The 25,166-nt window shown below is 42.0% G+C and overlaps 1 protein-coding gene across 1 annotated transcript in view; it reads left to right on the top strand.

The window, feature by feature from the left end:
* Nucleotides 1-7,688: 7,688 nt before the first annotated feature.
* si:ch211-26b3.4 (connector enhancer of kinase suppressor of ras 2) overlaps nt 7,689-25,166 on the top strand; it is a 525,409-nt gene continuing 507,931 nt past the window's right edge. Inside the window, exon 1 of the mRNA XM_048604947.1 lies at nt 7,689-7,766. Within this exon, the coding sequence (XP_048460904.1) occupies nt 7,703-7,766 (64 nt within the window). The 5' untranslated portion in view covers nt 7,689-7,702. The remainder of the gene's footprint in view (nt 7,767-25,166) is intronic.

The raw sequence follows: 25,166 nt of genomic DNA, 5'->3' as shown, positions 1-25,166 counted from the left end.
AATCTTGCAACATTTCTTTCTGTTTTTATTTCTGTATAACTTCTAAAATTCCCCTGAAAGCCATCTGAGAGGGAAAAACTGATCCTGTGTGAGATACAGCATTATTGCTTCTGTCACAAATATGCCAGTTCTATAGGTCCTCAGGATTCCTATATTAAGATTTTATAATTGCAGAATAACATGTAATGTCCATATTTTCTCAAGTCAGGTTTTAGTCCAGTCTCAAATATGACTGAAAGTTGATAAACTTCCTGCTTTCTGCATAAAAAATGTTTTGAGTGAACTTTAAGACCAAGGGAATCAGTCAAAATTTGCAGTCACAAGAGGGAAGCTTATAGTATATGTAATACAATGCTAATGTTCCAATAATCTTAATTATACTTTATATGACCAATTAAACATTAGATTGAGTATGTAGATCTAAACTTGTAATTTTCAAGGAAGCATTAATAAGCATGCGAAGGAAGAACTTAAGTAATTATTAATGTAGATTTTTCTTACATTAGAATTTAGAATAGGGTGGATGAGTTACAGGTTTGAAATCTAACTGATGATTTAAAATTTATAACACCATAAGATGTAGGAACAGAATTAGGCCATTCAGCCCCTCGAGTCTGAACTGTCCTTTCAATCATGGCTGATGTGTTCCTCAACCACATTTCCTGCTTTCTCCCTGTAGTCCCGATCCCCTTACCAATCAAGAATTAATCTATCTCTGTATTAAGTTCACACAATGACTTGTGCGCCTCCACAGTCCTCTGCGCAATGAGTTCCACAGATTAACTTCTGGCTAAATTCCTCCCCATCTCACTTTTAAAGGGTCATCCCCTCACTCTGAAGCTCTGTCCTAATCGTGGAAACATCTTCTCCACTTCCACTCTATCCAGGCCTGTAAGTTTCAAAAAGATTCTCCTGTTATCCTTATAAACTCCTTTGAGTACAGACCCAGAGTCCTCAATCGCTCCTCATATGACAAGCCCTTCAGCCCTGGAGTTGGAGGCTCAGGGCTGATCCTTATAGAGGTTTATAAACTCGTGAGGGGCAGGGACAGAGTAAATAGTCAAGGTCTTTTCCCCAGGATAGTGGAGTCCAAAACTAGAGGGCATAGGTTTAAGGTGAGAGCGGAAAGATTTAAAATGGACCGAAGGTGCAACTTTTTCACACAGAGGGTGGTGCATGTATGGAACAAAATGCCAGAGAGAGTGGTGGAAGTGGGTACCATTTAAATCTTTCCCCTCTCACCTTAAACCTGTGTCCTCTAGTTTTGGACTCCCCCAGCCGAGGAAAAAGACCTTGGCTATTCCACTTATGCATGCCTCTCATAATTTTATAAACCTCTGTAAGATCAGCACTCAGCCTCCGACACCCCAAGGAAAAAATCTTCAGCATTTCCCTATAACTCAAATCCTCCAGTCCCAGCAACATCCTTATAAAAATTTTCTGCACCCTCTCAGGTTTAACAACATCTTTCCTTTAGAAGGGCAACCAGAATTTAACACAGCATTCTAACAGTGGCCTTACCAATGTCCTGTACAGCCACATCATGGCATCCCAACTCCTATAAATCAATGTTCTGACCAATGAAGGCAAACAATGCCAAATGCTTTCTTCGCTAACCTCCCTACTGCAACTCCACTTTCAAGGAACTTTGCACCTACATCCCAAGGTCTCTGGCTCAATACTGGTTTGTGTGGACTGACCCAATATTTTGTTTTAAAATACTCCTGTGAGGTGGTTTACGATGATTATTACATTGAAGTTGCTATATGTGTTCAAGTTGTTATAATTACTGGTGTTTTAGCATTTGAAATGCTGTCTAGATCAATTGCATTCACTTCTATTAATTCAAATAGTACCAATTGGGATGGCACAGTGCTCACACTGCTATCTCACAGGAGTGGAGACCCAGTTTTGATTCCAGCCTTGGGCTTAATGAATATTTTGCATAATTTTTTACTGTGGAGAAAGAAATGGAGACATAGAATGCAGAGACATAAACTGTTTTAAAAACAGTTCACGTTACAGAAGAGGAAGGTTGGGAGGTCTTAGAGAATATAAAGGTGAATAAATCTCTGGGACTTGATCTAATGTATCTCAGAACATTGTGGGAAGTAAGGGAGGAAATTGCAAGACCCCTTGCAGAAATATTCGCATCATCTATAATTACGGGTGAGGTGCCTGTTGACTTGGGGGTGGCTAAAGTTGTACCTTTGTTTAAGAAAGGTTGTAAGGAGAAACCAGGGAACGATAGACCTGTGAGATTAACTTTAGTTGTGGGTAAATTGTTGGAGGTGATCGTGAAAGATAAGATTTATTGACATTTAGAGAGGCAAAAACTTTTTAAGGATAGTCAGCATGGTTTTCTGCATGGAAAATTGTATCTCTCAAACTTGATTGAATTTTATTTCTGAGGAATTTACCAAAAAGATTGATGAAGGCAGTGCAGTAGACTTTGTTTACTTGGACTTTAGAAACGCCTTTGACAAGGTTCCGCATGGTAGATTAATCAGTAAAGTTAGGTCACATGGGATTCAGTGTGAACTTGCCAATTAGATACATATTTGGCTTAATAGTAGGAGACAGAGAGTAGTAGTGGTGAGGGGTTGCTTCTTGGACTGGAGGCTTGTGACCAGCAGTGTTCCACAGGGATCGGTTCTGGATCTGCTTTTGTTTGTCATTTATATAAATGATTTTGATGAGAATATAGAAGACATGGTTTGTATGTTTGCAGACAACACCAAAATTGGTGGCTTGGTAGACGGTGAAGAAGGATTTCTAAGATAACAAAGGGATCTTGATCAAATGGGTCAATGGGCTGAAAAATGGCAGATGGAATTCAATTTGGATATTTGTGAGGTATTGCATTTTGGTACAACAAACAAGGGTTGGGTTTATACAATTAGTGGTCGGGCATTGGGTAGTGTTGTAGAACAGAGGGACCTAGAGGTTCAGGTATATAATTTTTTGAAGTTTGCGTCACGTATAGTCAGGGTGGTTAAAAAGGTGTTTAGCAGGCTTTCCCTCATTGCTCAGACCTTTGAGTATAGGTGTTGGGAAGTCATGTTTGTGATGTACAGGACCTTGGTGAGACCTCTTCTGGAGTACTGCGTCCAGTTCTGGTTGCCCAATTATAGGAAGGATATTATTAAGCTGGAGAGGGTTGAGAAGAGATTTACCAGGATGTTACCGAGTATGGAAGGCTTGAGTTAGAGAGAAAGGTTGGATAGGCCTGGCCTTTTTTCACTAGAGCATAGAAAGTTGAGAGGTGTCCTTATGGAAGTTTATAAAATAATGGGAGGTATGGATAGAGTTAGTGTAGAAATAGTAAGAACTGCCAATGCTGGAGTCAGAGTTAACATAGTGTGGAGCTGGAGGAACACAGCAGGCCAGGCAGCATCAGAGGAGCAGGAAAGTTGACGTTTCGGGTCGGGCCCTTCTTCAGAAAATGGCAGTAGTTGTCTTTTCCCAGGATGGGAGATAGCAATGCAAAGGGGCATATTTTTAAGGTGAGAGGAGAGAGATTTAAAAAAGACATGAGGGGCAAATTTTTTACACTGAGGGTTGTTCACATGTGGAATGAACTTCCTGAGGAAGTGATGGAAGTGGATACAATTACAATGTTTGAAAGACATATGGATAAGTATATTAGCAGGAAAGGTTTGGAGGGATATGGATCAGGAGCAAGCCAGTGGAACGAGTTCAGTTTGGGACTAAGGAAGTGTCACCGGACCCGAAACGTTAACTCTGATTTTTTTTTCTCCATGGATGCTGCCAGACCTGCTGAGCTTTTCCAGCAACTTCTCTTTTTGTTGTAGTTTGGGACTATGTTTGGTTTGGGCTGGTTGGACTGAAGGGTCTGTTTTCATGTTATATGACTCTATAACTGTCTGTGTGAAGTTTGCAGTTTTTCCCTGTGTGTGTGGGTTTCCTCCAGGTGCTGTAGTTTCCTCTCACAGTCCTAGGATGTGTAGGTTAGATGGATTGGCCATGCTAAATTGCCCTTAGTGTCTGGGGATGTGCAGGCTATGTAGATCAGTTACAGGGAATGGATGGGAATTGGGTCTGGATAGGTTGCTCTTTGGAGGGTCGATGTGGAATTAGTGAGCCCTGGAGGGATTCTGTGAGAGTATGATAATGTTATTTCCTGTTAGGTTAATACTTTGCCTCCATTACATAGTGAATACAAAAACATAGTTACACACATCAAAATGTTAGGGTACATAATTGTTGCAATCTGTCAGAGAGCATAATCTGCATAACATGCAAGTGCTTTGAGTATAGAAAATGTTACATAACTGAAAAAAAGATGTTAATATCAATATTTAGTTGAGTTTTGCGGCTAACACAAATACTGAAAACTTCCAAAGCATCAGGTATCAATGGAGGAAACAATTGTCCTTGACTCAAATAGCTACCTTTTTGGTGTAACCAATGAGCCTTCAGAATAAAATGGAAAGGAATTTCAAATAGCAAAGGTAACCAGTAGAGATCAATTAAGTAACTAATTCACTTCAAATATACAAACACCTATCACAAAACTGACCAGATTCATCACACATTAACTATCTTCCTAGATTCACAAAAAGAAACGCCTTTAGTTATAGCATGGTGAAGTCAAAGCAACAAATGCACAATTGTTCAAAAATGATCACTAAATATGCCAATCGAGTAGATCAGAGATGAATTCAAAAGGTTTGTGTTAGATTTGCTACTCTATCGTATGCGGTTACAATGCCCAGTATGTGCTGTGAATATTTACATCATATGACAGCCAGACGGAACCACTGCATGTAACAATGCGATGAGAGAAACTGGAGGGGTTTAATTCGGTATTTTGTACAATTTAAGATTTCAGTTAAAGCATTTGAAATAACGATTTGGAATCATTTTTCTTTCCCTGGCTGAGACCGGACCTTCTTAAAATAAAGGCTGTAGGTGATTTTAAGGCTATTTGCCGTTCATCACTTAGGGCTAGACTCGGCGAGTCTGGAACAGCGTCGAATGACGGTATGTTTACAGGACGGCTAATCCCACTGCAAAGCGCGAGGGGGATAAACTGGAACCTTTGCTGATCCCCTCTGTGGAGTGAAAAGCAGGGTTCCCGTCGCAGTCTGACGGCCTTTCTGCATCTCTCTGTGGCAGTATGGCAAAAACAGCAACAGGCATAGCATCTAAGGAGCTTGGGAGGAAATCTCACCCAATCCTGTCAGTCATAAAAGTAAAGTTTCAAAAGGGGAAGAATACAAATAATACAGTTCTGAGGAAGGGTTGCTGGACTCGAAACGTTAACTCTTGTCTTCTCTCCGCAGATGTTGCCAGACCTGTTGAATTTCTCCGGCAATTTCTGTTAGTGTTTAAGAATACAAATGAGATTCGCGAACCCATAAGCAAGTACTCCAAATTCGCCCATGGAAACGCACAATATATTGTAAATAACTGGGAGGAAGAATCAAGAACTGTACTTGCTCCTTAGTATCAGTTTACCGTTGTAGGGAAAGAGTACTGCACAATTTTCTGAGTACCTTTCTGGGCGAGTAAGAGGCGAATTATTGTGTCATGTGATGTTCTCGAAAGGATTCCCCCCCGACCATTGCACGTAAAAAAGTCGCCAGTGTATGTCAGAAAACCAAACTCGGTATGCTGAGTATCCATCAACAAAACCATCAGAGCTCCAACTTTTATAGACCCCGAGTACCCCAGTGCATGTCAATACAATTTGAGTTGGTTCCTGCATGTCATGCAGCCCTTTTTGCAAGTCTACGCGTTAAATGTTTTCTGAATTAGTTGACATGGCAATAATGGTTCTTTTTTTTGACAAAATGTTTAATCAGTACGTCATTTCGAGGGAACATCCAAGGCAAGTGATAGCGTGAGAATAATCCGGTCCACGCAACACATCCATCATCACAATATAATCCAGAGGCTTCATTTTGGGTATATTCAGCATCCCGAGTTGCTTTGTACATAATATGTAAATGGATGTTTTTTTAAAAAAATGAAGGATTTAGTCGCCCGAGCTTTGGAGGTATTCCGCATTGTTGTCATTTCTCCACCAACAACAACCCACCCCCAAAGCCCTTGAGTGAAGCGAAGTTAAAGATGTATCCCGTAGTTGAATGAACTGCCGGCCGCTCCGAGCGTGGCCAGTGGTCATAAGCAAGAGTTGGTGTGGAGGCTTATGGCTGTAAATGAACCATAGGATCATAGAAATATACAGCACAGAAACAAACCCTTCAGTCCAACTCGCCCGCGCCGACAAGGTATCCTAAATTAATCTAGGCCCACTTGCCAGCATTTGGGCCATATCCCTCTGAACCCTTCCTATTCATGCGCCCAGCCTTTAAAATGTTGTGATCGAAAATCACTGAATCATTGAAATAATGTGTTAATGAGTACCTTGTCTTTGTGATCTGTGGAGGTTCAGCCACAGACGCCAATCAAGACAGAGACTATTATGTTTCAGTTTCTAATGACTTCCAGATACATGGGCTTAAGGGGGGATGTTGGTATTACGGTGAATGACCACCGTGGTCTAGAATGGAGAAGGCTTGAGGCTGAATGGCCTACTGTGTTCCTATGTAAACAATCTGCGTAAATGTAACATCTTTGCTCCCTCGTATTCCAGCAAGTAAAGGTTGGAAACCAATGGGGAGTGTCAGCCGAATCACTGGCCAAACTGGCTCTATCGTTTCTTTTGCAATGAATCCACCATAGTTTGAGATGTAGGCAGGCGCTAAGAAGCAGGTTACTTGTTGAAATGTTTGAAGATGTAGCATTTGGATGTGAGTACATTTCTCACGGGCTCGTTTTGCTATGCAGTCCTTCCGAAGGAAACTAGTCCTGTCACTTTCGACACGCTGCCTGTAGAGTCCATACCCTTATAAACTGTTCCTTTTCAATGTGTGTCCTACTGACGGCGTCCATCCCAACACCACGATGACTTTTACCGGGACTCCCCCGCACAGTTTCAGGTGTGAAATACAACCACCCACCCGCCTTCGCCCATGAGTGGGAGTGTGGGACCGAGAGGAGCTCTCTTTTTCCTGCCCTCGGAGGGCAGCAGTTACTTGGGGAGGGGGGGTCAGCACGTGTGAATTTATTTCCCCTCTCGTCAACACCTGGTGCGAGCTTGCACATTTTTTTTCCTGCTGTTGGTGAGTTCACAGTCAGGTTATCGATATGCACCATCGTTTGGGAGTCTGTGTGATGTTGCAGCTCCCCGTTCTTGTACGGTTCCCTAAGAAGCAGGAGCAACCCTTCTCTCTATGTATTGGGTTGAACCGGGGGAGGTAGGAGTTAAAGTCCTGTGGCCCCTACTCAGCTTTCGGGGTTGTCTTTCTGCTCAGACCCCCTCTCCTTCACACACACACGTAGGAAAAGAGAGTTTGGGAAGAGCAGGATGGGAGTGAAGAGGGACAAGTCCTGACTTTGCATATTGCGCTATTTCCGGCGCACCGTGTCTGAGGTTACCGCAGCCAGCGTGCGCTGAAGCTGCTGCTAACATCTCGATAGGATCAGTGCGGTGTGCATCGAGCCACGGGGGCTCTGTCTGACCACCGCTCTCTCTGTGTCTCTGTTATACACACACACTCCGCTCTGTGTCCCAGCCATGCTGTGAAAGACCCCGTCTTCTCTTCTCTTCGCACCCGCCCCCCCCATCTCCCGTCTCTGCCTGGCGTGTAACGCACACAACTCTTCACCCATGGCTTTGGTGATGGAACCCATCAGCAAGTGGACGCCCAAGCAAGTGGTGGACTGGATGAAAGGTACATGCATTTGAGCTGGGTTCGAAATGCACGGTGGCGTGACTGTAGCCTCAGCGTTTGTTACTGTCGCTTTATTTTTTTGCAGGTATTGTGAGGAGAGGGTTGTTGGTGGTGGAGAGGGGTGTGGGGATGGTGGTGTGAGGGGTGGGGAAGGGACAATCTTGTCTAATAAAATGCCGATATTGTAGCCACTGAATTGGCAGATGCTGTAATGGATGTTAACAATGCTGTGCTCCATTCAGATCTGGGTACCACAACCCTCAGTGTCAGTCTATTTAGGATCATCCCTCACCCTCCTCTTCCGTAGCCGGTGCTTCTGAATATTCCCATTTGTTAAAGATTCCAGTGCAAGCGTGCTAAAAGAGTGCTTTCTATGGAGTGCACTTGTCCGCTGGCGTTCTGCTGCTGCTCTGTGTGTGTGTGTGTGGGTCATGTTCCGATGCGGTTTGGATTGCAGGCTGTACTGCTTCAGAAAGCCGCCGCCAGCAAGTTGCTGTTTGCAAAATGTAGGCAGGCAAGGCAGGGCAGGGCATGGTGAGGGAGGGGGGAGGGTGTGTGTGTGTGGAATCTCAGCCTTGTCAGTCACTCTCTTCCACCTGGGCTCCCCTGTTCGCACTGAAGTGCTTTCTGCATATCCGTGTGTGTGTGTGACCCTTTCACCCGCCCCCTCCGTTAACTGTGCAACATCAGACCAATGCAGCTACTGCCAAATACCGAGAGGGAGCAAATAGCGATATTTAATCCAGGACTGGCGGAGAAACGTTGGCTGGCCCAGCGTCCTTCCCACCGCTTTTGCTGGTGGGAAGCCGTCCCCTTCGAAGTTCGGGCTCCCTTGTATTTATAAACCCGACACTTGTTCTCGCTTCCAGATGCTGATGTACCTGGAAGGCCGAGGATTTGAGTGCGGGTGGCATTTTGTTTTACCTATGCATAAATAAACAAGTCTACTGCGGAGGCTGGGAGACTGAAATGCAAACGGAAAGTGCGGGAAATGCTTAAAACCCTGAGTTAATAGCATACATTCTCCGCTCTGATTGAAAGCTGAGTGTGTGCTTGTGTTATAAAGCAATAAGAGCTCCGAAGCAGCCCAGGGAGGAGGCACGTACATATTCACCGTCCCCCCTCCTCACACACCCACCCCCAACCCCCACCCCCACTCCCACCCCTCACTCGCCACATACAAACACAAACCACGGGGAAGCTAAACCAGCGCCCCCAGACACTCTGCTGTGGAAGCAGCAAAATGGTCTGAGAAATCCGAAGCTGAAAACTAAATGAGTGATCTGTCAGTCACTCCATCAGTGAATACCGTTCTCCCCCCCCCCTCCCCCGTAGCAAGAGGAAAGCACATACGCCTTCAGCAGATTACTTGCCTCCAGAACCCTGGGCAACTGCCTGATTCAGCAGAAACTCCTGTCACCCTTTACACTCTATGCTCACAATATTTGTTTCAGACCCGGTCTCTCCCTGTCATCACAGCAACGCTGGGCCCAGTGTTTCCCAACACTGCGGGCGGCGGGGGGTGGGGGAACGCTCTCCACCGGCGCTAAGCGAAGGCAGGAAGCGTGCGAATGTAGAGGTTTCCACGTCGTCTTTTCCCATTCATGTTTTGGCTGCTGTGTTGTGTTTTGTTTTAATACTGTTGTTGTCACGAGATTGATGAATCATCCTGCACTCCCCCACAGTTGGAGAGCGGAGTGGAAACGTGGGGGTTGGGTGGGAGGGAGGGGGTTCCTGTTTGGTTGGGTCATGAGGGGCCGAGCTGAGAGTGAGTAAGTGGGGGGGTGTTTCGATACAGTCTGCCCCTGCTATCCACCGCATTCATCGCCTATTCCAAAACGCGTATCTTCGTTATAGCGAAGACACGGGGGAATATGTCGGATTTGTTCACCTCTTGCGGGCCAAGTCTCTTCAATGGGAGCCGAAAATGTGCGATGAGCATGTTGTGCTTTCACACGGGAGTAGCTGTATTTATTCCCCAGTCAGTACTTGCGACTGAGCCGCTGGTGGGGCTAACCCTTTAACCCGCAACTGTGCAGGACAGTTTTACTCATGAGCCGCTCTGAAAACCAGAATGGGGGCTAACAATGGGATAGAAACGCAGACAGGACTTCCCTGTTGATATGACAATGACACGCTCATGTTATTGTGGAGCCGAAGCGGACAAAACAGTAGGTTGATACCATGGGGCTTCCCCACCCCCCCAAGTTGAAACATGGATGCAAGTTCCATTCTGGACCAGCTCCTCTGGGAGTAGATTTGCACCCCAGTTGCCACGATGGTGTTTTGTTTCCACCTGCTTCGGGTTTGCTGTTCCTACATACACCTGCACTTGTGTGTATATTCACAGGCACACGTCAAGGACAAGGCACCTTTCCAACACTCCTGGGGTGGGACAGTAACCGATGGGCGAACTGAGAACGGTTAGGATTCGGGATCAGTTTGTGGCTAACCCAGAGCTGGACTGACTGGCTGATCTTTCAATGGAGAGAGAGAGACACGCACAGACTTAGAGAGAAAGAGGTGGTGGATCTGAGCCGCTCTGTGGCGCCCGCAGTCCCGTTAACATTCAGCTCACAGACTTGAGGCTTGCCCGCGTCTTCCCACCCCCGGTCCACCCGCAGGCAAGAGCTGTTCCCTCCCTCATGTAAAACGCCAACACAGCGGCTATTTGTAGCGGGCTCAGTCAGGGCAGGGCGGCTGTTTCATTGCTCGCGTTCCTGGCAGTCAGAATATGAAACGTGGAGGATGCCATGCTACGCTGCTAAGAGAGTCAGGTGTGGGGACAGTGCTCAGGAAGTGAGGAGTCAGTCAATCCCCGTCGCCCCCTGGCTGGGTGAAGGTGTGTGCATTTAGGGCGATCTCAGGGATATTCCAACTGTTTCCTCTCTCTTTGCAAACCCCCCCCCCACAAAAAAAAAATCAAATATCCAGTCACCTGCTCCCCAAATCTCTTGTTTGCAGTTCCTTTCACCTCCTGCGGAATCTAGCCCTCTTGAAAATGAAAGCTCTTTCATAGTGTCAGAAGAAGGGTCCCGACTCGAAACGTCAACTTTCCTGCTCCTCTGATGCTGCCTGGCCTGCTGTGCTCATCCAGCTCCAAGCTGCGTTATCCCATTCGCCTCTTAGTTTTGTTACAGTGTGGGAGAGGGGAGGTTAATTCACTTGAAGACAATAGCCTTTTCAGGCTTTCCAACACCCCCCCCCCCAATCAGAAAGGGTGACCTCTCTCGGTTTCTCTTTGCCACTCTGTGGAGTAGAGAAAATAATAACTCTCCCAGAGTTGGTTTTCAGGATACAACTCACTCGATTAACGTCGTCTTTATTGTCACTCGCAAAGCCAGAACGTTCAACGAGGAAAACACAAAGACAATGATGCTCTGTCTTCAAGACTGGGCCCCAGTGGTGACACTGAATGGGAGTTTTAGACCTGAAAGTGCAACTCCAGCATAGGAGGAAGAAGCCGGCTGTCACGGTTCGCGTACATGGTTAGAACTAGGAATGAAGTTTTGCTCAGAATGTTTCAGGAGCTTGGGTATACATTAAAAAGGATTATTTCAATCTAGGGAGTCACAATATCACCCGGACTAGTATCCGGAATCCCAGCCACATTTCACTGCCCTGAATGATTTAACTTCTCAAGTTGGACGCTTGTTGTAGATTGCATTAGGAACCAGTGATAGTTTTGAAAAGAAAATTATCATTTCGTTCATGGACTGCATTTTAAGATTTTTTTTGTCCTTTGGCTGTATTTATTTGATAGAAACCTTTTTTGGGGGAAATGGTTTCAAAATAATAATGATATGAAGCTACTCACTTTGGTGGGAAGAATAGAAAAATAATACCCGTATTAAATCGTGACGAATGTTCATATGTTGGTGTTCAGAGGAATGTGGGTGTTTCTGAACGTGAAATACATAAAGTAAAAATTCAAGTGCAGCAAGAAATTGAGTAGATAAATGGTATGTTGGTCCTTTTGCAAAGGCGTTCAAGGAAATCAGTTAGAAGCCTTGCTACAATTGTGTAGTGCTTTGATGAAATCACGTTTAGCATTCTGTGTTGGGGTTTTGCCCTGGTACCTAACAAGCTATACCCTTACCTTAAAAGCAGAGCACAAAATTTCACTAGATCCTAGGATGAGAAAGTTGTTATTAGGTGAGATTGAGCAGAATGGACATTTCGAAGTTTGCGTGATGATCTCATTGAAACACATACGTTTCTGTGAGGGCATGACAGGGTAGATGGTGACAGGCTGTTTCCAATGCAGAGGGAGATGAGAAGTTGGTGGCACAGTCTCTAGGTAAGGGTTTGGCAAGTTAGGTCTGAAATGAGAAAAAAATTCTTCACGCAGAGGCTTGTGAATCATTGTAATTCTCTTCTTGCAGGGAACTGTGGATGCTAAGTGAATGAGTTGATGTTGGAAATCAGCCATGACCTATCGAATGGCCGAGGAGGCCCAAAAGGCTTCCTGGCCTATCCTACTCACTATTTCTTATTTTCTCATTCTAATGCCTATTCCTGGTAACATTGAAAACAGTTAGTGAGGTTCCTTGATATTCAGATTTCACCAGTCAGAGCCACTACAAGCAATTGCAACATTTCTCCTAACTGTTGTTGGGAGCAAGGTTGCATGACATTTTTTTCAGATTGTGAATGACTTCTTGCACAATGTTACAATGATGTAAAATATCAGTGGTTAGTATTCAGCAGTGCTTTAAATCATTAAAGGCCACGAAACAATGCATATTTCCTAAAAGTATTTGATTTTATTTTGAATGAAAATTTATTTTTAATTAAAATACGTGACTGGAGCAAAGTGAGAATAAGCCATCATTGTCAATCGATCACAATTGAGTTCTTTTTATTCTGCTAGTCTGTAATGTTTTTCATCTGACTTCAGATTCCCAAGATTTCTCAGTTACTTTTTTGTGGATTTTAGTAAGTAATTCCATTTTATTGCAGTCACTAATTGTACAACCTTCAGTGTAATTAGAATATTACAAGGAGTAATCTCAGGCCAATTATAATGCTGGGTTGGTATCATGTGAATAAAGGTTACTTGGTCATATATAACTGAACCAATAAACCAGAGGTATAAAACCTGCCGATCAAATTATGATAACAGGTTTCGATTATGATTTTATAGCCTCAGCAATGACGGAGACAGGCCAATTGAAGATCTCCATTTGTGTTCCTTTGACTTTTAATTAGGTTTTGTGGAAGAGAAAACAAGGACCAAAATAGATAAATGAGCCCTGCTTTGTGTATAATTGATTCAGAACACAGCATCTGATTTGGTTTTCATTTTGAATATGCTCGCAGTTTAATTGGACCTCATGTTGGACTACTGTATTAATAGTGCCCTCCCAGAGGGGACACTTGTGGTGATACTCAGACTATCCAGTGTTACCTTTATTGCTTCAATTAAAGCGAGTAGACTTGATGACGTATGGGGGCCAGTGCTCTTGAAAAAAACTACAATTGTGTGGAATAATGAGCTTGCTCTGTTTCTTCTTTGCTTGTGAGTTCTATGGTAAATAATGTTTAACACTGATGTGTAGCAGCAGTATTGCTTGAATGGACCATTATATCAATGCAGCCTTGTCTACATGGTGGCATGAATTTTCAGTGAGTGTTTTCTGCAGTAAATGGTGTCCATCTGTGCTCATCAAGGAACCCGGTCCACAACATCATTACCTAATCAGTTTGCAGACGTAGTTTAATGTTTCAACCACAGGGTGGTAATGAAAATGGAAGTTAACATATAATTAAGGGATGTTGTTGCAGTTATTTACAGTAAAAGAGGCAATAATTTAGGTGCAACAAGAAATTTGATAATAGTGTACCCCTACTAATCAGACATTGATTAATGTAAAATCCCAAAAATGTTCTCTGCAGCTCGTAGAATGAGCAAAACCACTGTGTGTGGTTTTAACCAGAAGTAGAGTGGCATTGCAGAATTTGATACCCTACTTTTGCAGGATTCAACATTATAAAATGATTTGACTTATTTAGGCACTGCAGATCAATGTTTTAAAGAAAAGCTTAAAAGTCAGTGTAATTTGCAATTTGAAGATTTCATCAATCTAGCAAGATTGTGTGTCACTGTCAACCAACCAGAATACTTGCAAAAAATTTGTTGGTCCAACTATACTATTTAAATGATACAAGTGGATCTGTAATGATATTTCTTCCATAATGGCTGCAGTTTCTGAAGTTTCTTGCGATCACGTACAGTCAAAATGTGACAGCAGTTTGGCTGTCACAGTTTGTTACTGAAAGAATTTGATGTCCACGATATAACACTCAACATTGGAGCCCATCCAAGGATGTGTTCTCAGCCCCCTACTGTACTCCCTGTCGACATTCTGAATGAATGCCATCTACAAGTTTGTTGACGATATCACTGTGGTAGGACGGATATGAAACAACGACAAGTCAGAATACAGAAAGGAGATAGAGGGCTTGATAATCTGGCGCAATGAGATCTCTGTCAATATCGGCAAAACTAAAGAACTGATCATTGACTTCAGAAAGAAGGGAGGAGAACACGCGCCCCTACCCATCTACATCAATGGAGCTGAGGTTGAGAGGGTGGACAGTGTCAAGTTCATAGGAGTGACGATAACCGACAACCTGTCCTGGTCTTCCCACATAGATGCGACGGTCAAGAAGGCACAACAACATCTCCTCTTCCTCAGGCAAACTCAGGAAATTTGGGATGTCCACAAGGTCCCTCACCAACATTTACAGATGCAACATTGAAAGATTACTGTCCGGGTACATAACGGTCTGGTATGGCAACTGCTCTGCCCAGGACCATGAGAAACTACAGAAGGTGGTATGCACAGCCCAGACCATCACGGAAGCCAATCTTCCATCCATGGACTCCACTTAAGTGGCCTGTTGCTGCAGAAAGGCTGCCAAAATCATCTCCCATTGCACCCCTTCAATGCTCTCCCATGACCTCTTCCATCAGGCAGAAGATACAGAAGCTTGAACATGTGCACCAGCAGGTTCAGGAACAGCTTCTTCCCCACTGTTATTAGACTGATGAATGGACTGGCTAACTTCAAATAAAGCTGATCTTTCTAATGTTGATCTTGACTAGCGCACACCCTATAGAATGTAACTTGTGTGCCTCTTTTTTTTTCACCCTATGATCTGTACGTCCTTGCTTACTATGATCTGCCTGTATTGCTTGTAAACAAAGTTTTTCACTGTACTTAGGTACATGTGACAATAAATCAATCAATCAATGAAGTAAAAGTATTACCTTTCTCAAAAAGGATCCCGGATTCACAGACACAATGCAATGTTTTTAATCGCTTTTAATCAATAAATAAATTTATTATTCAACATTATAAATCTTGCTTTGCGTGAATATAACTGGCTGGTTCCTCATACTGCAAGTATTTTATTCACAGCAATTTAATTAAATCTTGCTCTAACTTCTGTATTGGCTTTCAGTGCTTGCTTCAAAAGGTCTTGATTTTAAAGTTCTCATCCTTGCTTTCAAATCCCTCCATGTCTTTTCCCCTCCAAGCTTTTTAATCCGTTCCCAGCCCATAACGTTCTGAAATATTCTCTAATTTTGGCCTCTTGATCATTTCCAATTATAATTGCTCCATGATTAGTGGTTGTGCCTTAGGTTGCCTAGCCTCCAAACTCTGCAGTTCCCTCCTCATGGTCCTCAGCCTGACAACATTTCTCTCCTTCTTTAAACCAATTCTTAACACCTGCCTGTTTATCAAGCTTTTGGTCATCTGGCCTATTATCTCTTTATGTGTTTCAGTCATACTTTAATTTATAATGCTGCAGTGAGGCTTCTTGGAGTGTTTCGTTATATTAAACGTGCTATCTAATTAGAAGCTGTTATCATTGTAAGAAGCAAATACTTCATTTTTTAACCTAATCTTATCTTCGTTCTCCATCAAAACAATCTTTTACTTGTAGGATTACAAAATAATCATTTCCACTCCCTTACCTCCCAGAGTGGCTTTGTAGCTTTTGTTGAAACTTTCCCAGGAAAGCTTCACACTATTGGTATTGCAGTGACTACTATCTAGAGCAGTGGTTCCCAGCCATTTCAGTAACCCATAAGAACATAAGAAATAGGAACAGGAGTAGGTCATCTGGCCCCTCGAGCCTGCTCTGCCTTTCAATAAGATCAGGGCTGATCATCTTTGTGGACTCAGCTTGACCTACCTGCCTGCTCACCATAGCTCTTAATTTTTTTACTGTTCAAAAATATATCTTTGCCTTAAAATCATTCAATGAGGTAGCCTCAACTGCTTCACAGGTACAGTTCAATGAGACAACAATTCCACAGTGCACCCACATTTTCAAATCATTTGATGTTTCAGCTGCAACTGGCATTTTAACTTACTAGGTACTGCTAAAGCATTTGCCAACTTCTGTTTGCAGATAAGACATGCAGGTGAGGGGCGAGCAATGTCTCCTGGATCCAAAGGCCAGACAGTTGTCATTATTCTGTCTCTGAATAGTTCTTACTCTTTTCTTTGGTTTCTAATAGTTCATGAACGACTGAATTGGCAGACGACTTGCCTCTTTTTATGACAAATTTAGCCACTCCTTCTTAGATCGGGGAAACAAAATAGATTTCACAAAGAAATGTAGATATGGTCAATTTAGCCACACATGCTAATGTTGGCTTGTGTTGTCTTCTTTTACTATCATCAAAAAGTTTGCGCAAACGCTGTTGCTTGGATTTATGGTCACTAATAAATATTGTCTCATCACCTCAATTTTGCCCTTTAGCCTGCTGTCTTCAGAATGTTCTCATTTTAGAATCAAAAGAGAATACCTCGCTTTTAATTTGATAATTAATTTCCATGAGTTTTACGACTTTAATTTTCACTGAATAGAATACAGGTTAAGATGAAACAATGTTTGTTTTATATTGATTTTGTGTTACCTTCATAGAAAATTACATGGCACACTTAGATAGTTCTTACAGCAAACGTTTGTCACAGCACACTGGTTGAAGAGCACTGATCTAGACAAATTGATACTGGCTGTATTCTGGATCTAGTCAACAGACTAACTGCAATGTGTGTTACTTCAGTATAAAAGTGCCTCATTTCTTTCTGACCCACTACAAATATCAATTTCTCTCAGCAACACTCCTGTAAATCTCATTCTAAATACAATATCCACCTTGGAATGGCTTAAGTTGTATAGAGAACAGTTTTAAAAGCAACCTTCAGATCTGTTTTTGAAGCTTGTCTTATAGTCCATGAATAATCAACCTGGTTGATACATGCTACAATTTGTCATTTTGTATTTAAGCATTGTAATTCCATTGAGACAGGGTAAAAACTACAATGTTCAGTCTCTCTCTCTTTCAAGGTTACAGCTGTTCAGAGCAGTGGAGATTGCAGCTGTTTGTCATTCTCTCAAAATAAGCCCAGTTGAGCTTGACATGTCACATGATAGGGGTTCCGGTGGATGTCACTTTCATCACCATTGTCATTCCACAGAAACAGTTACTATTTCCGCGATGCGTTGCTATCAATTCCATTGAACTATTTTGTCCACAGCAGCTGCAAACCTCCAGTTCCAAAGCCTAGAAGAAATTTCCAAATTAAAACACAGATCCCAAGTTGAAGGGCTAGTCTATGTGGTTAGCTCCTGGTCATAGGCAATTCTAAAATTAAATGTTCTAATGGTTTTGTTTCAAAATTGTGTAACATTTTATATATTGGCCGTAAGACTTTTTACAAAGCGACAAACTTATATGAAAATAAATTATTTTAACAATTTGAACTGATTTTTGTTGCTGTTGCTTCTAGATTGCTCGTTTTAAGAACACATTGATTAGTTTGATTAGATAGTGTGTGGTCCCTGCTTGATGCAAATTAAAAGCTTTTCCATCTGTCTAGTCAATTAAGTTGAATTGTCGCAAATACCTCTGACTAAGTGCAACAAGCTTTGTTAATTGAACAAAATAATGGTTATTTTAATTAATCATTGGTTTTTACATTATTGAAAGGACATGACATCTAAGAGGTGTCACAATGGATTTGCATTAGATGCAAAGTTTAACATGCGTGTGCAGATGAATGTTCTCTAGATTAGCCTTTTAATGATGAAATAAGTAAACCAGGAAAACCACCTGTAATTGGATGAAAGTTTCTTGAACAGTGCAGGAGAAATATGATTAGAACTTAGAAACAAGAAGAGAATGTTCACTCTGTTGAGATTGCATTGTAGACCCGCAAATAGCCAGAGGGCACTAGAGGAGCAGGTGCGTAGAGAGATTGCAGATTCCTTTAGGAATGACAGAGTCGTATTTGTTGGAGATTTTAATTTCCCCTGTATTGATTGGGCCACCCAGAGTGTAAAAGGCCTGTACAGGGTGGAATTTGTCAAATGTGTCCAAGAAAGTTTCCTAAATCGATATGCAGAAGGCCCTACTTGGGAGGGTGCAACACTGGACCTCCACTTAGGAAACGAGGTCAGGCACTTGACTAAAGTGCCATTTGGAGAGCACTTTGGGTCCAGTGACCATAACTCTCTGAGTTTTAACATACTTATGGAAAAAGATAGGACAGGTCCATAGGTTAAGGTGCTAAACTGGAGCAGGGCCAATTTTTGGGCAGTTAGGCAGGATCCAGCAGCGATCAATTAAGTGAGTCTGTTTGAAGGAAGAGGAACAACTGGCAAACGGGAGGCTTTTGAAAGTATGATATCAAGCGTCCAGGGACAGTATGTCCAGGGAGAAGGGAAAACCTGCCAGGTTTAGGCTGATGAGGGCTATTGAGGCTGTAGTCAGGAAAAAGAAGGCGGCATACATTGGGTTTAAGCTATTGGGCTCAAGTGAACCCCTAGATGACTCTTAAAAAGGTAGGAGCACACTTAAGAGGGAAATCAGAAGAGCAAAAGGAGGGTATGAGATGGATCTGGCAGATAAGGTTAAAGATAATCCCAAGAGTTTCTATAGCTCTATTAAGAGTAAAATGTTGGCTAGGGAGAGAATAGGTCCCCTTAAAGATCAGCATGGCTGTCTGTGTGCGGAGCCACAGGAGATGGGGGAGATTTTTAATGTCTTAGCGAAAATTTGTAGCTCAGATTGTGGATGCAGACTCCTAAGACCGCATGACATCATGTACACAAATGTACAGCAACACTGCACCAAATCTTATCAAAGACTAAGGACCCCATACTGACCAATGTAATATATAGAATACCATGCAGCGAGTGCAATAAACATTACATTGGACAAACAGGGAGGGAACTGATGACCAGGATACACGAACACCAGCTGGCAGTAAAAAGACACGGCCAATATTTACTTGTCTCAATACACACAGACAATGAGGGCCATCAGTTCGACTGGGCCAAAGTGACCATACTGGGACGAGCGAACACCAGACATGCAAGGGAATTTCTGGAAGCCTGGTTCTCAACACGGGACTCCATTAACAAATCCACAGAAATAGACCCTGTATACAAACTGTTGCTAAAACAACGGAACAGGAGGTGACAAGACCATCACACCAGAGGATCATATAAATCCGGAGGGATACAGAACACCAACCTTCGATCAGAGGTTGCACTGATGATGTTGCTTAGAAAGGTAACAAAACATCTGCGCACCACAGGACAACCAGCTCAGAGAGCTAACGAACAGCTGAGATTCTTAATGAATAATTCTCCTCAGTGCTTACTGAGGAGAGAATCATGGATGTTAAAGAATTAAGGCAAACAATTGGGGATGTTTTGGACCGCATACATATTACTGGAGAGGAGGTGTTTGCAGCCTTAGATCACATCAAGGTGGATAAGTCCCTGGAGCCTGATCAAGTCAATCCTCGGACGTTGTGGGAAGCTAGAAAAGAAATTGCAGAGGCCCTTGCAGAGATTTTTGCTTCATCTTTAGCCACTCGTGAAATTCTGGAAGATTGGAGGGTGGCTAATATTGTTCCATTGTTTAAGAAAGGTAGCAAAGACAAGCCAGGGAACTGCAGGCCAGTGAGCCTGACATCAGTGGTAGGCAAGTTATTGGACAGGATACTGAGGGACAGGATAGTCAAGGTCTGATAAGAGATAGTCAGCATGGACGAGCACGCGGGAAGTCGTATCTGAAAAATATTTTAGAGGTTTTCGAAAAGATAACCAAGAGGTTAGATGAGGGTAGGGTAGTGGATGTTGTCTATATGGACTTTAGTAAGGCTTTTGACAAGGTCCTGCACAGCAGTCATGAAGGATAGGTTGCATGGGATCCAGGGACAGCTAGCTAATTGGATTCAAAACTGGCTCAATGGTAGGAAGCAGAGAGTGATGGTCGAAGGTTGTTTCTCAGACTGGAGACCTGTGACTTGTGGTGTGCCACAGGGATCAGTGCTGGGACCTTTGTTAATTGCTATTTACTTAAATGATCTGGATGTGAATGTACAAGGCATGATTAGTAAGTTTGCGGATGATACAAAACTAGGAAGTGTCGTTGATAGTGAGGAAGGTTATCAAAAATTACAGAGGGATCTTGATCAAATGGGGAAATGGGCTGAGGATTGGCAAATGCAATTAAATACAGATAACTGTGAGGTGTTGCTCTTTGGAAAGTCAAACCAAGGTAGGACTTATACAGTAAATGGTAAGGTCCTGAGGAGTATTGTGGAACAGAGGAACCTAGGAGCACTAGTACATAGTTTGTTGAAAGCGGCGTCACAAGTAGACAGGGTGGTGAGGAAGGCATTTAGCATGCTGGCCTTCATCGGTCGAGGCATTGAGTATAGGAGTTGGGATGTTATGTTACAGTTGTGTAAGTCATTGGTGAGTCTGCACTTGGAGTATTGTGTACAGTCTTGGTCACCCTATTATAGGAAGGACATAGTTAAGCTGGAAAGTGTGCAAAGAATTTTACAAGGATGTTGCCAGGACTAGTAGGCCTGAGTAATAGGGAGAAGTTGGCCAGGATAGGACTTTATTCCTTGGAACATAGGAGATTGAGGGGTGACCTTATTGAGGTGTATATAATTGTCAGGGTCTTAGATAGGGTGAATGCATATAGTCTTTTTCTCATCTATAGGAATTGAAAACTAGAGGGCATAGGTTTAAGGTGAGAGGGGAAAGATTTAAGAAGGACCTGATGGGCAACTTCTTCACGCAGAGAATGGTATGTATATGGAATGGGCTGCCAGCGAAAGTGGTTGAGGCAGGTACAATAGCAACATTTAAAAGATATGTGGATAAGTACATGGATGGGAAGGGTTTAGAGGGATATGGACTAAATGTGGGCAATTGGAACTAGCTGAGTTGGCACCATGGCCAGCATGGACCAGTTTGAGATGAAGGGCCTGCTTCCATGCTGCATTACTGTATGACTCCATAACTCGATAAATACTTTGGCCAACATTTTTGATATTTTAAAGAATATTTCCAATCAATCATCATATTAGCCTTTTTGATTAGAGTGAAACCTTTTGGTATTTAAGATATTATTGTAAAATTTATATCAAGTGGGCAAAGTTGTCTATCAATATTGTTACTATCCAGACTCATTGTTCACATACATCGAATTTAGATCTCAGTTTGGGTGTATAAGACTTGCTTTCTAATGGAGAGGTTAATGCGTTTCTGTATAGTTTAGTCTACAGGGAGAGTATCTTCTTCAAGAATCTACACTTATTATTTGTTGGAATTAATCCCTGTATCTCATCCTAACTTTAGTAATTACATAATTGTTATGACAGTTTCAGCAAAATGTAGTAAGTTTTTTTGCTGTATACTTTGGTAGTTCACCATTGCAACTGATGCATTCATAGTTGAAAAAAATAATGTATTACACAGACCTTTCATCAATTGAGCTTTAGGATTGGATTGATGATGCTTACCCTCAGAACTTAAGCTGATGAAAGGCAGCTTTCTCAAGTGTTCATGCAAGTAAAGACCTTTCGTGTGCTTGGTATTCTTCTAATTTCTACAGTAACTTTTGTACTTATGCACAACCAAAAACACAGGAACAGGAAAGTAACAAAATAACTGCAAGCATATAGCCATTGATAATTGACCACTCCGTAGTATTTTGTGTCAAATACAACGACAGCCACTGAACCCAATCAGCCCTCACACAATGTTGTGGCATTTCAGTGTTGTTTTGCGTCATGTTCAGAACAATTGATGACAATATTCAAGTGGAGAAAACTTTTAGTAATCAATAACCAAACATAACTAGTTCAGTTCCTGAGGTATAAATGTAGAAGACAATTAAAATCTACGTTAATGTTTACCTTACTCTCAAATTATGTCAAAACCATTTTTGTGGAGTATTCCAGTTCAAGTTGAGGATCTTTTGCCACTGTCTTTTCTTCTGGACTCAGATGCCCTTGCAGTACAAAGGAGATTTTCCAGAAAGCTACAGTTGTGTCTGTACATTGAGCTGATTGTCAGGAGCTGAGAACCAATACATTCAATTGTGTGAAAAAATGTAAGTATGGGAAGATTTAATTGCAAATGTTGGAAACTTTACATGAATACGACTGAAAAAAAAATTGAGCTTATACTTTCCCCCTGAGAGCCTTTGCAACTTTACATATGCGTATTAGGAAGCACATAGAGTAATCCAAAGCTGAATGATTTTCTACAGTAAATATTTTTTGGAAACCAGTTTAAAATTTGAGTCTTCTATTCAGATCATAAAGAAACATTGATATTTCTGCAGATTTTTCACTGGTTTCAAATGATAGATGACCTAGAATTCATTCGCAGATTGGATATTCCTAACACATTGAAAATTATTCAGCAAATGTAATCCAAATATGTAATTACATCTCATTTACAGCCAATGTCAATGTAATAACAACAAATTTACGATTGTCATTCAGGTTTGTAGTGTGACAAACTTCTGAGTAATGGAAACTACATGTATCAGTATTCATGGCTCTTCTTTGTCAGCAGAAAGAAAATATAAACACATTGTCTGTTTCTTCCTCCGCATATTGTGACAAATAACTACCCAATACAATATTGCATTAGAGACAAGGCAATCTACTGTTGCCTCTGTTTTTAATTTTCAGCCATTACTTGACTATTCCCTACCAGACAAAAATCAAACATTCAAATGTGTTCTAAAACACTCAAAACTGCTACAGGCCACAGAGCACATCAGATGTTGTGATTTAAAATGATTGTGTGTTAACATTTGGTAACAAATCTAGCTTCCTTCAGGTAACAATATAAATAAACAAATCATACAATGTATTTTCAGGTTTCTTTTTCTCATTTGCTTCACTCACCCCATCAAGTTCAACTGACAATGTGACCCTACCCTGAGATCATTTTCCAACATCTCAATGACCCCTCTTGCCAGGGTGACTGCAATGTCCATTCCATCAGAATGACCTCTGTAACCACTCTGTTGGGGTGACTCCCGCTTCCACTTTGCCAGGATGACCTCTGTGCTGACACTGCTGGAATGACCCTTGTGCCCACTTTGCCAGGATGACCCCTGTGTCTACTCTGCCAGCTGATTAACCTTGTGGGGTAAACAAGGGATGCTTCCCCTGAAGGTGGAGGTCGGGGAGGTAGTATGCAGGGAGTCGACAGCACAACTGCAATATTGGGAAAAATGAGAGTCCAGTGGTATTAAATAAAATAACGAAAGCTATCAACTTGTCAAGGCTTCTTTGACGGCACTTTGCAAATCTGGGATCACTACCATTTGGGGAAACTGATGCATTGGAACACCACCACCTGTAAGTTCCCCTCTAAACCACTCACCACCCTGACTTGGAAATCTAACACTATTCTTCAGTTTTGCTGAGTAAACAAATCCCTTTCTAACAGCCCCTGACTACTGATCCACTGTTCTTGAGTGCCTGACCTTGGAGATCCTGGAGCTGGAGGAACAACATGAACCAGAGAACACTGACATCACTCCTGTCACCTACAGCTCACCATTCGCAATGATGGGGGATCTCAACAGGCAGCTGGTGGGAGTCACTGTAGTTCAGAGCATGGTCCTGTCCAACATTGAGACTGTGTTACTGTTCAAGAAAACCAGACACCCTACAGGGGAAGAATCAGAAAAAGGTAAAATTCTAACATGAGTAAAAATAGTTAAAGCTTGAGCATCCAATGAATGTCTCAGAACCACAGTTTTACGGTTCACCCCACCCTTCCAATTCTTCAACCATCCTGCCCCATCCTTTCTACCCACCTTGGTTTAGGGCTTGGCCACCCCCAGCTATGAGCTCATTCTTCAGACAATATTTCACGACCTTCCTCTGCTCCCTCCAGGCTCTGTTGGCTTTCCAAAGTCACTTACCACTTACAACCACTGATGTAACTAATGCCAATCATTATAATATTTACTATAGCAATTTGCCTGTGTTAAAAAATTACACATACAATGAGAACTTAGAAAAATATCTGAGATTTGTCTGAGTTCTTCTTTTTCTTCTTAAACAATTAAAACTTTCAGTGGGGTCTTGGGAAAAATTCTGTTCTCTGAGTCTTATTCCTTTTCTTGACAATTTCCAGGCAAATTAAGCTTTTGTTTCAGCTAATTTTCTTTTCAGTTGATTTCCAGTGACTTCTGTTGAGCACTTTCAAAAAGAAAATAAATATTTGCAATTGATGTGCTTGGAGGCCTGTGCAATTTTATTTCAGGGTCATTGCTTTCAATAGATCACACCTAGATGTCAAGAAATGACTGAATGCTTTGCAACACAGATTTTTGCAAATGAGTGTGATCAAATGCTGTAGAGCATAAATGATGTCAAATATTTCTGGTAGGGTCTTGAATCCTTCTGTTAAGTACTGGTGCTTGTTGTCAGAATAGCAATTAATAAGGTTAATTATTTTTATACTGCACATCGCAAGCTGGTTACCTCAAAGAATTAATAAATATGTAAGGTAGCTATATAAGTAGGATTAAGAATATGGAAGTGGGAGGTGTTGCATAGATTTTGCGTTTATTAATCGACTTCAGCTGAAAGCAAGGGTGTGACCTGTTTTAGGACTGAGCTGGTTTCAACTAACGCAAATGATTATGGATTCCAGATTTTTGGTTGACATAACATGTATTTGTAGTATGTAGCAATGTTTTGCAATGATTTAGTGATTTTGGGTACATTGTGCTGCTGTATATTAATTGGGGGCAAGACAGTGGAAGGTTTAGGGTTAGGTCCATAAATAAGAAGATTTAATTTAATATTGGTTCTGTTAATGCCAGTCTCCAATTAGAAGACTGTATTTGCAGTGTGTTGCTGCTGTTTCATGCTAATGTTGTCATTATGCCTGCATAACTCCTGCATAACTCTCATGTTTAGCCTACGAGGGCAAATCTCAGGTCAAGTGGAGGGTAAGTAATTTTGTGAGGGGGTTTGACTCTTAAACACCCTGTTTCATGTAAGATATTTCAGGAACAAATTC

The sequence above is a fragment of the Rhincodon typus genome, chromosome 14 (assembly GCF_021869965.1).
Source record: "Rhincodon typus isolate 14 chromosome 14, sRhiTyp1.1, whole genome shotgun sequence".
NCBI lineage: Eukaryota > Metazoa > Chordata > Chondrichthyes > Orectolobiformes > Rhincodontidae > Rhincodon > Rhincodon typus.
The sequence above is the reverse complement of the archived record's forward strand: the minus strand, read 5'-3'. Positions and strand labels throughout refer to the sequence as shown.